General features: G+C 46.2%; 1 protein-coding gene across 1 annotated transcript in view; it reads right to left on the bottom strand.

Moving 5' to 3' along the window:
- The window catches only part of RPH3A (rabphilin 3A), a 282381-nt gene that overhangs the window by 23752 nt on the left and 244601 nt on the right, over positions 1-14028 (bottom strand). Inside the window, exons 6-10 of the mRNA XM_079943019.1 lie at positions 7722-7851; positions 6237-6323; positions 3692-3857; positions 427-465; positions 175-327 (exon numbers count right to left, since the gene is read on the bottom strand). Coding sequence (XP_079799145.1) covers positions 175-327; positions 427-465; positions 3692-3857; positions 6237-6323; positions 7722-7851 — 575 coding nt within the window. The remainder of the gene's footprint in view (positions 1-174; positions 328-426; positions 466-3691; positions 3858-6236; positions 6324-7721; positions 7852-14028) is intronic.

Genomic DNA, 14028 nt, shown 5'->3' with positions numbered 1-14028 from the left:
ATCCATCCATCCATCCACTCACTCACTCACTCATTCACTCACTCACTCATTCAACAAGTGTTCATTGAATGCCTACCGAGCGCCAATGAATAAATGAAAAAAACCACTGTTCTCCCCATTCCTTTTGATTCTCCTCATCCAGGAAGCCTGTCTGGATTTGCCCATCTCTCTCACCTGCTGAGCCCCGGCTGGGGTCACCAGCAGCTCCGCCGTGGCTCTGGTCCCAGCTCTCTGAGTCCCGGCTAGATGAGCTCATTCGTGCCTCGGAGGCCCTGCGCACAGGAGGCCCATAGCTTCCTTGCCCAGGAGCAGAGGCCAGGTCAGGGCCTGAAAGGAAAAGCATGAATTGAAGGGAGAAAAGGCAATGGAGGAATGGGGAAAAGGACTCCTGTCTCAAAAGCAGAAGACAGAGTCGGCAGAACCCACCTGTCTTCTGACCTGGGCCCCTCCTGTCATCAGAGTCACCTGGAGAGAGAGAAAACTGATGAGAAGTATGTATTGGGTTGGCCAAAATGTTCACCTGGGTTTTTCTGTAACATCCTATGGAAAAACCCAAATGAACTATTTGGCAAATCCCCAATATTTGATGTCTTCTGGAGAGCTGACACTTAAGGAGCTCACAAAAGGGCCCATCCACCATTCCCAAGAACTTCAAAAAAAAAATTAAAACTTTCTTTTCCCAACTTCCCCTTTGATATAGAGCCTATCTACAAATTTCACATTATTTCCATTGCAAACAAATTGGGATCATGGGCTACGTACTGTTTCTAGAATGTGCTTTGTTCACTTAATTTGAATTTCCCCAGAACTCACCAAGCATGCTCCAACCTCAAACCCTTTGCACACGGTATTTCCGAAGATTCTATGAGCCCTCTTTATCACCTTGGTCAGGTTTCTCCCCAGATATCATCTCTCAGACAGCCCTTCTCTGGCCATTCTGTCCAACATGAAGCCTCTATCCCCTCTACCTGTTTCATTTTTCTTCCTGGCACTTATCACTACCTGATATTATGTTGTATTTGCATTTGCTGTTTGTTGAGCATCTGTTTCCCCCACTAGAATTTTAATTGCATGAGAGCATGGATCTTATCTGTTCCATTCACTGATTCCCTGGGGCATAGAACAGAGCCTGGAACTCACTAGGTGTTCCGTAACTGTTCATTAAGAGAATATTGAAAGCTCATATCATGGGTATAATTCCAAATCTACAATATACATTTACATCATTCAATTTTTAAAAAATATTTATTTACTTTATTTATTTTCTTTATTATTTTTTTTTGGCTGCATCAGGTCTTAGTTGCAGTACACGGGATCTTTCGTTGCAGCACGCGGGCTTCTCTCTAGTTGCGACATGTTTTCTCTCTCTAGTTGTGGCGCGCAGTCCCCAGGGCACATGGGCTCTGTAGTTTGCGGCACACGGGTTCTCTCGTTGAGGCACACAGGCTCAGTAGTTGTGGTGCACAGGCTTAGTTGCCCCATGGCATGTGGGATCTTAGTTCCCCTACTGGGGATCGAACCTGCGTTCCCTGCATTGGAAGGCGGATTCTTTACCACTGGACCACTAGGGAAGTCCCTATAGCATTCAATTTTAAAAGATGCTTAATACACCATGGTGTGGATATACCATAATCTATTCAACAATTACCCCGTTAATGAACGCTTAGTTTTTTTCAGTATTTTTGCTACCATAAACAACGATGCAATAAATACGATTATACATATGTCTTTTACATGGGTACTTTTCTTGCTGTTAAATATATTCCCAGAGGGGGACTGTTGGATCAAATAGTATATACACTTCAAATTTTAATAACCTCTGCCATATTACTTTTGAAGAGGCTGGGGGTGACTTATAGTCTTACCAACAGTTTATACCATCATTTCTCCACATATTCACCAGCACTAGATGTTATTGCCAACAATTGTTTAGGAGTTGCTATGCAATGCAGGTGATGTTACTTCTTTCCAATGAGGTGAATATTTTCAGAGTCATTTGTTTTGACTAGAGTTTATATAATAAGCTAATTCATACCATTTATGTGTGTAAGTGTACGTGTCTGTGTATAGGTGATTAATATTATGTACTATTGGCCAACATTTACTAAGTGCTGCACTCTGCAAAGTACTGTACATGTACAGGCATACCTTGGAGATATTGTAGGTTCAGTTCCAAACCACTGCCATAAAGCGAATATCACAAAAAAAGTGAGTCACGTGAATTTTTTCCCACTGCATATAAAAGTTATGTTTACCCTATACTGTAGTCTATTAAGTGTGAAACAGCATTGTGTCTTAAAAATGCACATACCTTAATTTAAAATATTTTATTGTGAAAAAAAAGCCAAAACAATTACAATAGTAACATTGAAGATCACCGATCACAGATCACCATAACAAATATAATAATAATGAAAAAGTTTGAAATACTGTGAGAATTACCAAAATGTGACACAGAGAGACAAAGTGAGCAGGAAAAATGGCACCGACAGACTTGCTTGATGCAGGGTTGCCACAAACCTTCAGTTTATAAAAAATTGCAGTGACTATGAAGTGCAATAAAGCAAAGTGTAATAAAATGAGGTATGCCTGTAGCATCTCATTTAATCTTCAAAATAACCCAGTGAGTTATTAATCTCATTTTATAGATGAGGAAAGAGTTTTAGAGAGGTTAGGTCACTCATCCAAGCTCACATGACTTGTAAGTGGCAGAGCTGGAATTCAAACTCAGGTCTTCCTGGGCTCCCATGTTCAAGATCTTGACAGTAAAGCTACGCAGTCTTCTCAGCCTAGAGGGAGTAATGTTTAACCAGGAAGAAAGATGTTCTAGAGGTGGAAACGTGGGGCTTCTCAGGGATGCAGTATAGGCTGACAATTTGATGAGTCTCTGCAAGGAGCAGAAACTGCTGATGGCTTGCCAGGATGAAAGTATTTGTTGAGTGCCTTTTGACTGCCAGACACTGTAGCGGGCACCTTGAGAAGTTATAGTTGGACACTTCAATTTTTGAGACCTTCAACTATAACCTTCCTTTTAGAAGCACTGACTGCGCTCAAACTCTAGAACTGTCATTCAGACCAGATTTTATCACTTAGCTAATTGAAAGTATTGCAAGGGCTTTATCTGGTCAGTCTTAGTGGCCTTAATATATTAAAATGTGTTTTCATTGGGGTCATATTTTTTCTTTTTATTGCTTTGTCTCTCCCTTTTTTACCATCATTTTAATAATTAATAATAATACTTAGATAATAGTGGTAATGTCCAGAGTAGTGGTAATTTTCTTTTACTAATTTCCTTGCTATTCATCTTTCATTTTTAATCAGGAGCAAAGAAGGCCTTCTCAGCAAGCCCCCTTTCCCCCGTCCCCCAGACTCCAGCGTGTATTTTGATGTTGGGAGTCTTTCTCAGTTCCTAATTTTGATTTCCACCTCTGTTATACCTCTCAATACTCCATCAGGGATGACAACAAAGTCTTTTGGCAGCCTGGCATTGCTGGAGAGTTCCCTGAACTATCTTTTTGATAAAGGTTTGTGATGAGCTGTGAAGGAGACACAGGGGACCTAGACCCAAGCCCAGAGGCTGGCTGTCCACCAACTGGGTAGAAACACAAACATGATGTCAGGGCACCCTTCAGGTAGACCAGTTAGCCAAGACCCGTCCTTGGTTCTGAAAGGAGAAGCTGTATTTTCCTACCTCGAGTTGGAGCCCGGGCAGGGTGTTTGGGCTCAGGGGTGGGCTGCTCAGGGGCAGCGGGCTCACTGGCTGGCTGCTGGGGCTTGGTCTTCTTTATGGGCATAGGCTGTGGGAGGACCTGTTTGGGGAAGCCCTTGAAGAACCATGCTCCAGAGCGCTTCCACACCTGGGGGAGGAAAGGTAGAACATGAAGACACGACAGCCAAGCCCTATCACTCCTGCCTTCACGAGAGCCAATTTTTCACTTTTCTCCCTGCTCACAGAGCACTGACACAATAGGCAGTGCATTTTCTCACCAGTACACAGCTTTCACAAATCTTATTTGATTCACACAATATCCCTGAACACTCAATAGAGAATAACCAACCTCTTGATGGAAACAGTTGAATATCAGAAAGGTTATGAACAGGTATAAGGTTACACAGCCAGAGAGTGGACTGACACCAAGTCTCCCACCTCTTAAATGTGCTGTGCTCCCTACTACACTGGCTGCTGTAAAGACGATGATCCACGTACATCCTCCCCAAGACCTCTGGCCTTTTCCCTGCCTTGTGGATTAGCGTTCCACCTGGGGCAGTGTGTTGGACATCTTCTGTTGCCCCTTCAGATTGGTTCTACATCTTTTTTCACCCTGCTCTGTGCCCCAGGAAGCTGACCAGTAAGGACTACAGTAACTGGAATTTCTTGATCTCTACCTTCCAGGTGGATCTGGTCAAGGAGAGCATCAGTGGGGGATCGGCGGAAAGAAGATAGTGAGGTCAGGGTACTGAGTCCCTTGGCTCCCTCCTTGCTAGGCAGGCAGTGGCTACATTCCTGCTGGTTGATACCCAGTGTCCAGTCTGGTAACTGCTCCCTCCTCCACTCCTTCAGTCTCAGGAGTGGTATCAGCAACCCTGCTATTGCTGGTGCTGCGAGCTTCACCACGCCTCGCTGATCTTCCTTATCCAAGCCCAGACCCTTGCAAACAGCACCTTTATCAAAGCTTCCTTGATAATCCTGATGGACTGTGCCATCTGTTCTCCCAGGACCCTGACTGATATTGAGGGAAATATGGTCCTTGCAACAGTCTCCAAGGCAGGAATCTGCAGCAGAAGATGAGTGATGAAGAAATTGGGAAAAGGTGAAGGGAGTTAATTGGGACAAAGTGGGTAATAAAAAGCAAGCCTAGGTAAGAGAAAGATTCCATGAGAGAAAAAAACAGAGATAGAGTGAAGACAGTGCAAGAGGAAGAAGTGTGAAGGGTGAGAGGCAAAGAGAGAAAGAAGAAAAGGCAGAGGAGATAAGGATGAAAGGGAAAAAAGAGCTCTGAGGAGGAGAGTACAGACGGCCCTCGACTTACAATGGTTTTCTTATGATATTTTTGAATTTACAGTGTTGCAAAATCGATATGCATTCAATAAAAACCGTACTTCAAATTTTGATTTTTTTTTTTTTTTTTTGCCACACCATGCAGTATGCAGGATCTTAGTTCCCTGACCAGGGATCGAACCCACACCCCCTGCAGTGGAAGCTCGGAGTCCTAACCACTGGACTGCCATGGAAGTCCTTTTCGAATTTTGAATTTTGATCTTTTCCTGGGCTAGCAATACTCGATCGGATACTGTCTCGTGATGTTAACCAGGGGCAGGGAGCCACAGCTCCCAGTCAGCCACACGATCACGATGGGAAACAGCTGTACACTGACGATGATTCTGTACCCATGCAGCTATTCTTTTTGTGTGTGTGTGCGGTATGCGGGCCTCTCACTGTTGTGGCTTCTCCCGTTGCAGAGCACAGGCTCCGGACGCGCAGGCTCAGTGGCCATGGCTCACGGGCCCAGCCGCTCTGCGGCATGTGGGATCTTCCCGGACCGGGGCACGAACCCGTGTCCCCTGCATCGGCAGGCAGACTCTCAACCACTGCGCCACCAGCGAAGCCCCTCTTTTTTTTTTAACCTTCAGTACAGTATTCAATAAATTACAGGAGATACTCAACACTTATTATAAAATGGGCTTTGTCTTAGATGATTTTGCCCAGCTGTCGGCTAATGTAAATGCCCTGGGCATATTTAAGGTAGGCTAGGCTATGACGTTCACTAGATTAGGTGTATTAAATGCATTTTCCACGTAACGATGGGTTTATCGGGACGCAACCCCATTGTAAGTTGAGGAAGATCTGTACAGGGAAAGAAAAGAAAATGAGGGAAAGTGTGAGACAAGAAGTGAAGTAGAGGGAAAGAGAAGGTGGCAGTAGGGGAAGACCCAGAAGATGAGAAATGGGGAGTAGGGAATAATGGATGTCAGAGGGCAATGAATAAGAGAGCAGGGAGGGAGAGAAGGAAAAGTCACAGAAGCGAGAGGTGAGAAAAGAAATTCATTCAAATACTGTGTCCTGCCAGTGTTCACAGCTGAGCTGGTTCCTTTTATACCAATCCCTTAAGACATGTGCCTGAGCAGGTTCCCCAGCCCCCCAACTGCCACCTTACTCCCCTAGTTATAGCAAGGAAGGGGGAACCGTACAAAGGAGGGAGGATGCTCCAGGAGCTGAATGGGACCAATCCACTCACCTCTCTCTGCTCGATGCAGATTTTGCAGAGCCACACAGGGTGTGGGCGGCTGTTGAAGGTCTCCACCCCACACTTGGTGCAGACATTCTGGGGACAAAACATAGCCCAGTGCACACTCAGATATGCCAGGCTTGGAGCTGCCGGTGATCAGGAGAAGTGGCTGGCAATGGTGGCAATGAAGCCCTATTCTCCCTTGATGGACATAAAGCAACAGAACTCTCCTTTCCTCACGTCCCTTCCATGACCAAGGCCAGTTAGAATAAAGTTCCAATCTGAGTCTTGATTTTTGATAACAAGAACTGGAGTCATTCCCAAGCACGGGATGAAGGGATTCTCCAAGAGTCCCTGTGGGGTTGGAGTTTTCAACAACCATACACGGGAGATCACTGACATGATTTTTTAATCATGAGAGACTGTATATCCATTTTATTACTTTATTTCTTCTTTCTTTCCCAAATGAATCTGAGACACCCTAGACTATGACTACAGGTTCAACTCCTTATGGAGAAAGACGTTATCTGAGTAAATGCCATGACTATATGATGGAACATTATAATTTTGGCTGAGTTTTCTGGAAGTCAAAACAAATAGGTCACAAAATTCTCACTATCTAGTCAACTACAGAAGGCAAGTTTTTTGGAGTAGATAACCTTTCCCCAATATTCCATTCTAAATGCTAAATGGGACCCCAAGTAGGAGATGCCAAGTGACATTATGGATATCTCCAGCTGGGTCACTCCCCTGAACTCCTTTCCTGGGAATCAGACAGACCCAAGGACAGTTGTATTTCTGTCCTGGAATCGTCAAGTTCAAACAGCTTGAGGAGAGGGTGCAGGGTGGAGAGAGCACGGGGAGACTCCCCTTCAAGAGTGAATGCTTAAGATGACCAAAGTCTAACTTGGCCTAACTTGGCTAGAGAGGGGCTTTCTAAGTGGCTTGAACTGTACCCCAGGGTAGAGAATGCTGGGTAGGGCTTCCATGTACACGTGTCTTCCATGTAGACACAAGCCCAGCATGCTTTTTTTTTTTGGCCACACTGTGCAGCATGCGGGATCTTAGTTCCCCAACCAGGGATTGAACCCGTGTCCCCTGCAGTGGAAGCGAGGAGTCTTAACCACTGGACCGCCAGGGAATTCCCCCAGCATGCTCTTTAGCCTGACCTATAACTTGCTAAGCCACAACCAGGATACTTGCAGGCTCAACCATAGTTCATGTCCTACTTCAGTCTCCCAAGTTCATCCTGGATGGAGCTGAGCTCCAAGGAGACAGAAGGGTCAGAGTGACTTCTAGGGGAAGAACCAGGATCAGGGTTACCTCGGAATACAGCTGGGCACGGGAGCATCCCAGAAGGAATCATATTCTGGCAACTACCTTTCCCGATCCAAGCTCCATCCCCAAGACCCAAGGCCCCCAAAGGCTGGAGCCCAGGCCTAGCCCCTATGCATGTGATGAGCGGGGAAGCAGGGAAGGGGAGGGCGATGGTACCTTCTTACAGTCCTCACACACTACACAGGCAGAGCCCAGCATCCCCAGCTGTTCTCCACACAGTATGCAGCAGTTCACCCCGTCCCCAGCCACGTTCTTCCTCATGTTCTCCAGACGGTCCACCAGGCGCCTGGAAGCAGAGTCAGGGTTATACGGACCTCAAAGGACCAGGGACCACCAGCTTCTCCCTCATTATCTGGCTGATGGTCTTAACCTTCTTGGAGTCACAGACTCTTGAGTATCTGATAATGACTACTGGACCCCTCCCCAGAAAAAGGCACATACATTCTGATATATTTTCAGAACATCACGGAACCCCTCCGACATCCCCAAAGTCCATCTATTCTACCAACTTCAGATTAAGAACCTTATCGAGTCTTTTCTCATGTCACCTCCTCCATAAACTGTCTTCGGAGGCCCAGATCTGTTTATCTAATGGTCTGTATGACGTCTTCACTTGGGTCTCAAACTTGTGCTTTCAACTGAACTCTTCATCCTGGCTGCTCTTCATCCTCATCCCCAGCAAACCTGCTCCCATTCTCAGGAAATGGCACCACTATCTGCTAACTTGCTTGAACCAGAAACCTACAGGGTCTTCCTGAGCCCCTCCTCCCGGACATTCAATGACCCAACCAAATCCTATCATGTCTAACGCTCTAACACTTCTGGAATCCACCCATTTCTCTCCGTCTTCACCTCAACCAAGCCACTGACATCTCTCCCCTGGATGACTAACCCCTTAGTCTCCATGCTTTCTTCATTCATGCCTTCTACCGTCTGTTCTCCCCATCACAGCCTTGGTGATATTCCTAAAACATAAATCTGATCATGGCACTCCCACTTCCCTTTAAAACCTTTAGTTGGTTCTCATTCCATGAGGTTTCCATGACCTTACGTGGTCTGGCCCCAGATGAAACCCCAAACCTCTTCGTCCTCTTGGTCTTGCTTCAATGTTCTAGCTCAGTGGTTCACTAAGTGTGATGACCAGACCATCAGCATCAGTGTCACCTGGGAACTTGTTAGAAATGCAAATTCTTGGGCCCCATTCCACAACAACCCTAATCAGAGACTCCGGGGGTGGGGCAGCAATCTGTCTAAACAAGCCTTCCAGGGGATTTTGACAAAAGTTTAAGAACCACTGCTCTGGTTACACTGGCCTTCTTTGAGTTCTAGTTCTCCTAATTGCCTCAGCACTTTTGCACATTCTGGTCCTTGTGCCTGGAATGCAGCACTCCCTCATTACACATATTGGTGATCTCCCTCTCTCTCACACACACACACACACAGACACACACATACTTTTCCTGCCTAGATTCTCCTTATCCTTCATATTCCGGTTAAAATATCACCTCCTCTTAGAAGCCTTCTCCGACCATCCATTTTATTTACTTTTTTGGCAACCCTTCTGCATAGCACTTGTCACATTTGTAAGTAATTGTGGAATTGTCTACATTAAGTAATTAGTTAATTGTGAGTCCATACCTGGCTGCCTTCCTAGACTCTGAGCTCCCCTGGGCTGGGGATCTTGTCTGTCCTGTTCCCTGCTGCGTCCTCAGGAACAGAACGGTACCTGGAGTCCACAGTGAGTGCTCACACATGATGGTCGAACCAATGAATGAATGAACAAATGAATGAATGAAGGCAGGCCACTTCCCAAATTTGTATCCAGCAAAAGTAAGCTGAGTTGAATGTCAAGTGACATACAATAGCAGCTTATACTTACATAGTGTTTATTATGGGCCTGGCATGGTATGAAGTGCTTTGGCACCCAACCCTAAGAGACAGGCACTATTAAGAAGCCATTTCACAACTAAGGCAAGTGAGGCACAAGGAAGTTAAATTACTTGTCCAAGGTCACACAGCTAGGAAGTAACAGAGCTAAAACTGGAAGCCAGGTATCATGTGTATTACACTGGCACTTCTCAAACTTAATGTGCACACCAGTCACACTGGCATCTTGTTAAAACAGATTCTGAAGCATCATGTCTGGGGTGAGGCCTGAGGTGCTACATTCCTAGAAAACTCCCAAGTGATTCCACACGATGCTACTGGCCCAAGGGCACACTCTGAATAGCAAGGCTACACATAATGACTACACCTGTGGGGGCATCCTCCTTCGATCTCAGGTGGGTTGTTTTTGACCCGTCCCACCAGCCTCAAGTCACCTCTTTGCTTTTTCCTCAAACAGAACCTTATTGTTCCTGTTCCAGCCACAGCCAGTGGACCCAGATGGAGCCGGACCCTGCCCACCCCCTCCACGCACTGGCTCTCAGCTGTGGACATCAGCTGTGGGTATCACAGGCTCCAGAAAGTCCCTGGCAGACCTGCTGGCCACCACCTGATGCTGACTCTCCCCACAGGTCCTCCTCGCTCCTGCCATCCCCTCAAAGCATGCTACTCGCTGTGTTATAAACAGCAGCTTCTCCCTCTGTGTTCCATTCAACAGAGGAGCCCAAAGCAGCCTGTAGGCTCTAGCGCCTGCTGTGACCCAGATTGGACAGAGCTGCTTTGAGAGGCAGGATGTGCAGAACCAAAGGCAGCACGCTCTTCTCTTCCTCCTCCTCCTCTTCCTCTACCCCAACCCTCCCCACATTTTCCCTAGAAATTGCTTTTATAGGATGATGGGAGGCAGCACAAACCAGGAGCGCCCAGTCCTCAGTCTCAGAACACCAGCAGCCAGTGTCTGCTGAGCAATTTCAATGTGCCAGGCACAGAGATAAGCACTCCACATGGATTTTCTTAATGAATCCTTCCAGCAGCACTATAAGCTAAAGACTATTCTTGTCCCCATTTTCCAAATGAGAAAAGTGAAGCACAGAGAGGTTAAGTGAGGTATCCAAGTCACACAGCGGGGAGGTGGAGAGAGCCTGGGCTCAGACCCAGGCAGTCTGGCTCTCGAGTGCCTGTTCTTCTTCTTCTTTTAAAAGAATTAATTTTTATTGGAATATAGTTGCTTTACAATGTTGTGTTAGTTTCTACCGTACAGCAAAATGAATCAGCTATAGTTCCTGTTCTTAATCAGACCTCACTGCCACTACTGCCAAGCAGAGCCATGGGGACCTTCTTGAACAGTCCAACCTCCACCCTGCTCAATTCCCCTGCTTTGCCCATACCAAGGGACCCTCCATCATTGGTAGGAACCAAGTTGCACACGTGCAGTCACCCCAGCTGCTTCTATCTCACCTGCCTCTGACTTCTCAGAGGTCGGGACAAGACACCCAACAGCTGTGCCATCATCTTGTTCCCCTAAAGAATCCTCAACATAGGGTTGAGAAATCTGGATTTTAGCCCTGAATTTTGCCTCTCTGGGCCTCAGTTTCCTCATCTGTAAAAGGGAAGGTGTTGGGCTAAATTGGTGGTTGTCAAATTGTGCTTTATGGCGCCCCAGGGGTTCTTCAGAGACCATTTTGGGGCCACCCACTATAGAGGTATGGTGGGAGTGATTCTGAGGAACCAAAAAACCCCATTTCGTCCAGAGCATGTCTGCATTTATCGCTTTCATTTGTTTGAGCTGTTGAATTAGATTTCCTTTGGAAAGTTGGTTCCATTGTTTAAAGAAACAGTTTGAAGTCATCTGGAGCAGATGAATTTCAGGTTGCCTTTCAATGCCACAGAATTATGAGACAGTGAGGTAAGCTAACGGGGGCAGGGGATGGAAATTGCACAGTGATATATATTTTCTTTTTCTCTCTTTTTTGGCACACACCTTTGTTCTCACCTATTTTCTCCTTCATGGACTGACCTAGCCAGAAAGTGGTTAGATTTTGTTCTTCTCATTCTATCAATGGGGGTCCCAAGGCACAGAGTCACTTGGGTCACTCAGCCTGGGCTAGAATCTCATTCTCTGTGTCAGTGAACCACCTTTGCTTTCCTTGGAGTCCCCTCATGGCCTTCTGCCTCAAGTCAAGCTTTGCCCACCCAGCTCAGGAAGACAGCATGGGATAGATGACCCAATTCTAAACTGCAGTGTACTTTGCTCAGGAAACCTACGAGGCTTACTTGTCTCCTCTTGGAAAATAAGGGTGTGGAGTCACCCACCTCTTGCAAACCCACACTCTAGCATCCCTACCAAGATGCCTGTTCCTTCCACCATTCGATCCTCAACTCCAAAAGCCCCCATTAACACGCATTGTACAGGGAGCGTCTCATTAGCTTCTATCAGTGGCAGCAAATGGCATGGAAAAACAACAGATTGAAGATCATTATTCACATCTCTCAGCGTAGAGACCCTTGTTACTTGTGAATTCAGTCCAGACCAATAAAGAGAGAAGGAAGTGGAGTGGGGATGGGCAGACCTTCCTTCTCTGCTCAAAGATCAGGATGAGCGGGGGGTTCCTGGAGCCCGCCCTTTTGGACATCCTCTCTGCAGCCCCGAATACTAGGGCCTCAACAGGGAGGGCCCCAACAGCCAAGTAGCATAAACTTGGAAATAAAACTTTGCAGGAAGTTAAGTCCAAATTACGTCATGGCAGACCATGAGTCACAGATGGGTCTTTATCCTGGTGATAAAACATTTCAGTTTCTTCACCCCATAAGGAATGTTTGTTGTTACCAGTCTTGGCAGGAGAGACCTATGTGCATTACGAAAGATGCCGGCAACCCTCAACCCATGTTAATGACCCAGAAAGAATTTTTTTAAAATACCAATGCCTGGGGCCCCAGCTCTAAAACTTCTCAGCTATGGATCTGGTTACGCCCGGATACCAGCATTTCAGCATGCAGTCCTGTTGAGAGCCACGGCATGGGGGGATGTTTCCAAAATGTATGGTCCATCTAGATCACCTGGGGAGAGTGTTCAACATTCAGACAATGATTCTATGGGACTGGGGTGTGTCCAGAGTGTGTGCATTTTGAAGTGACTCCCTATATGATCCTGATGCTGGTGAATTCCTGGCCACACTTTGAGAAATGCTTCAGTAAGGAAGGAAGCAGTGGGAGAAATCACATGAGAAAATCCTCTCCTTATTATGTTAAGTGGGGGAAAAAAACCCCAAACCCAGGATGTAGAATTGTGATCATGCTCATCTGAATATCTTCATGGTGTGCACTGGACAAAAAAAAAATTAGAAAGGAAACACACTGAAATATTCACAGGGATTATCACCAGGTGGTGGGATTATGAGTAATTTTAATTTCCTTCTATAAAGCTTCTGCTACCCCCTTTCCTAAAGCACCAATTACCTGGACTCCTCATACTTTCTTAACTTTCTACAAGAAACATGCGTTACGTTACATTAGACAATAAAGTGCATTTCTGAAGACAGAGAACATGTAAGCCAAGGGTTAAAAGTCATGGCTTTGAATCCTACCTCTTATCCAGTCAATGACCTTGAAAAGGCTTTGTTCTCTGCGTGCCCTCTTCCCAGACAATAATGTGAGGGGTTAGATGAGACGCACCTCAAGCTTCCTGCCATGGGCAACATTCAGGGATTCTCAGATGCTGAGGCTGAAACATCAAGATTTCCCCTTGTGTTTTGAAACTGAAGGACCTTCAATGACTAAGAGAAGACCTGTCTGCAATGGCAGGATACTTTTGTTTGCCTGTCTAATGTCTCCACATTAAGGGCCCAATTAGCTGGACATTGTAAGTGGCTGTCACTCTCTAGTTAAGTCTTTACACGTCTGATTAACTTTATGGCTCCTACTTGCACCTCAATCCAGGAAACCCATATATCATCAGGCTGGGTGCTTAGGGGAGCTGACGGTTACTCAGTGAAGCTGGGTGGGCATCTCCCATTTCCCAGGATGCTCCCAGAGGCACCAGAAAGGTTATATGTCCCCTCTTCTGAGCACCAACAGATGACCTCTGGAGGGGGTGGGAAGTGGATTCCCAAGTTGCTCTGACCTTGCTGTCCCAATAGATGCAGACGGTCTACTCATTCATTCGACAAATATTTATGGAGAACCTACCGTGTGACAGCAGACAGTGAGGAACCAAGGGGGAGCAAAACAAATGAGGTGCCTGCCATCATGGAGCTGGCATTCTAGTGGGGGACTCAGATGTTACTTAAATGATCACATCGATCATCATAACTACACTTAGAGTAAGTGCTCTGAAGGACAAGTATGGGAAGCTATGAGTACTCACAGAGAGGGACATGAACAGTAAGATGGGGCCTCAGAGGAAGTGACTGTTGAGCTGAGACCTGAGGATAAAGAGGAGCTGGCCCAGTAAAGAGGGTGAGGAAAAGCACTGGAAGAAGAGGGAACAGCATGTGCAAGGGACTTGAGAGATGCTTAGCAGGGCTGGTGGGCTGGATGGTAGAAGATGAGGCTGGAGGGTGGGCAGGGGCCACTCCATGCAGGG

This window comes from Stenella coeruleoalba (assembly GCF_951394435.1).
Source record: "Stenella coeruleoalba genome assembly, chromosome: 14".
Classification (NCBI taxonomy): domain Eukaryota; kingdom Metazoa; phylum Chordata; class Mammalia; order Artiodactyla; family Delphinidae; genus Stenella; species Stenella coeruleoalba.
Note: the sequence above shows the minus strand (reverse complement) of the source record. Positions and strands in the feature narration are given on the sequence as shown.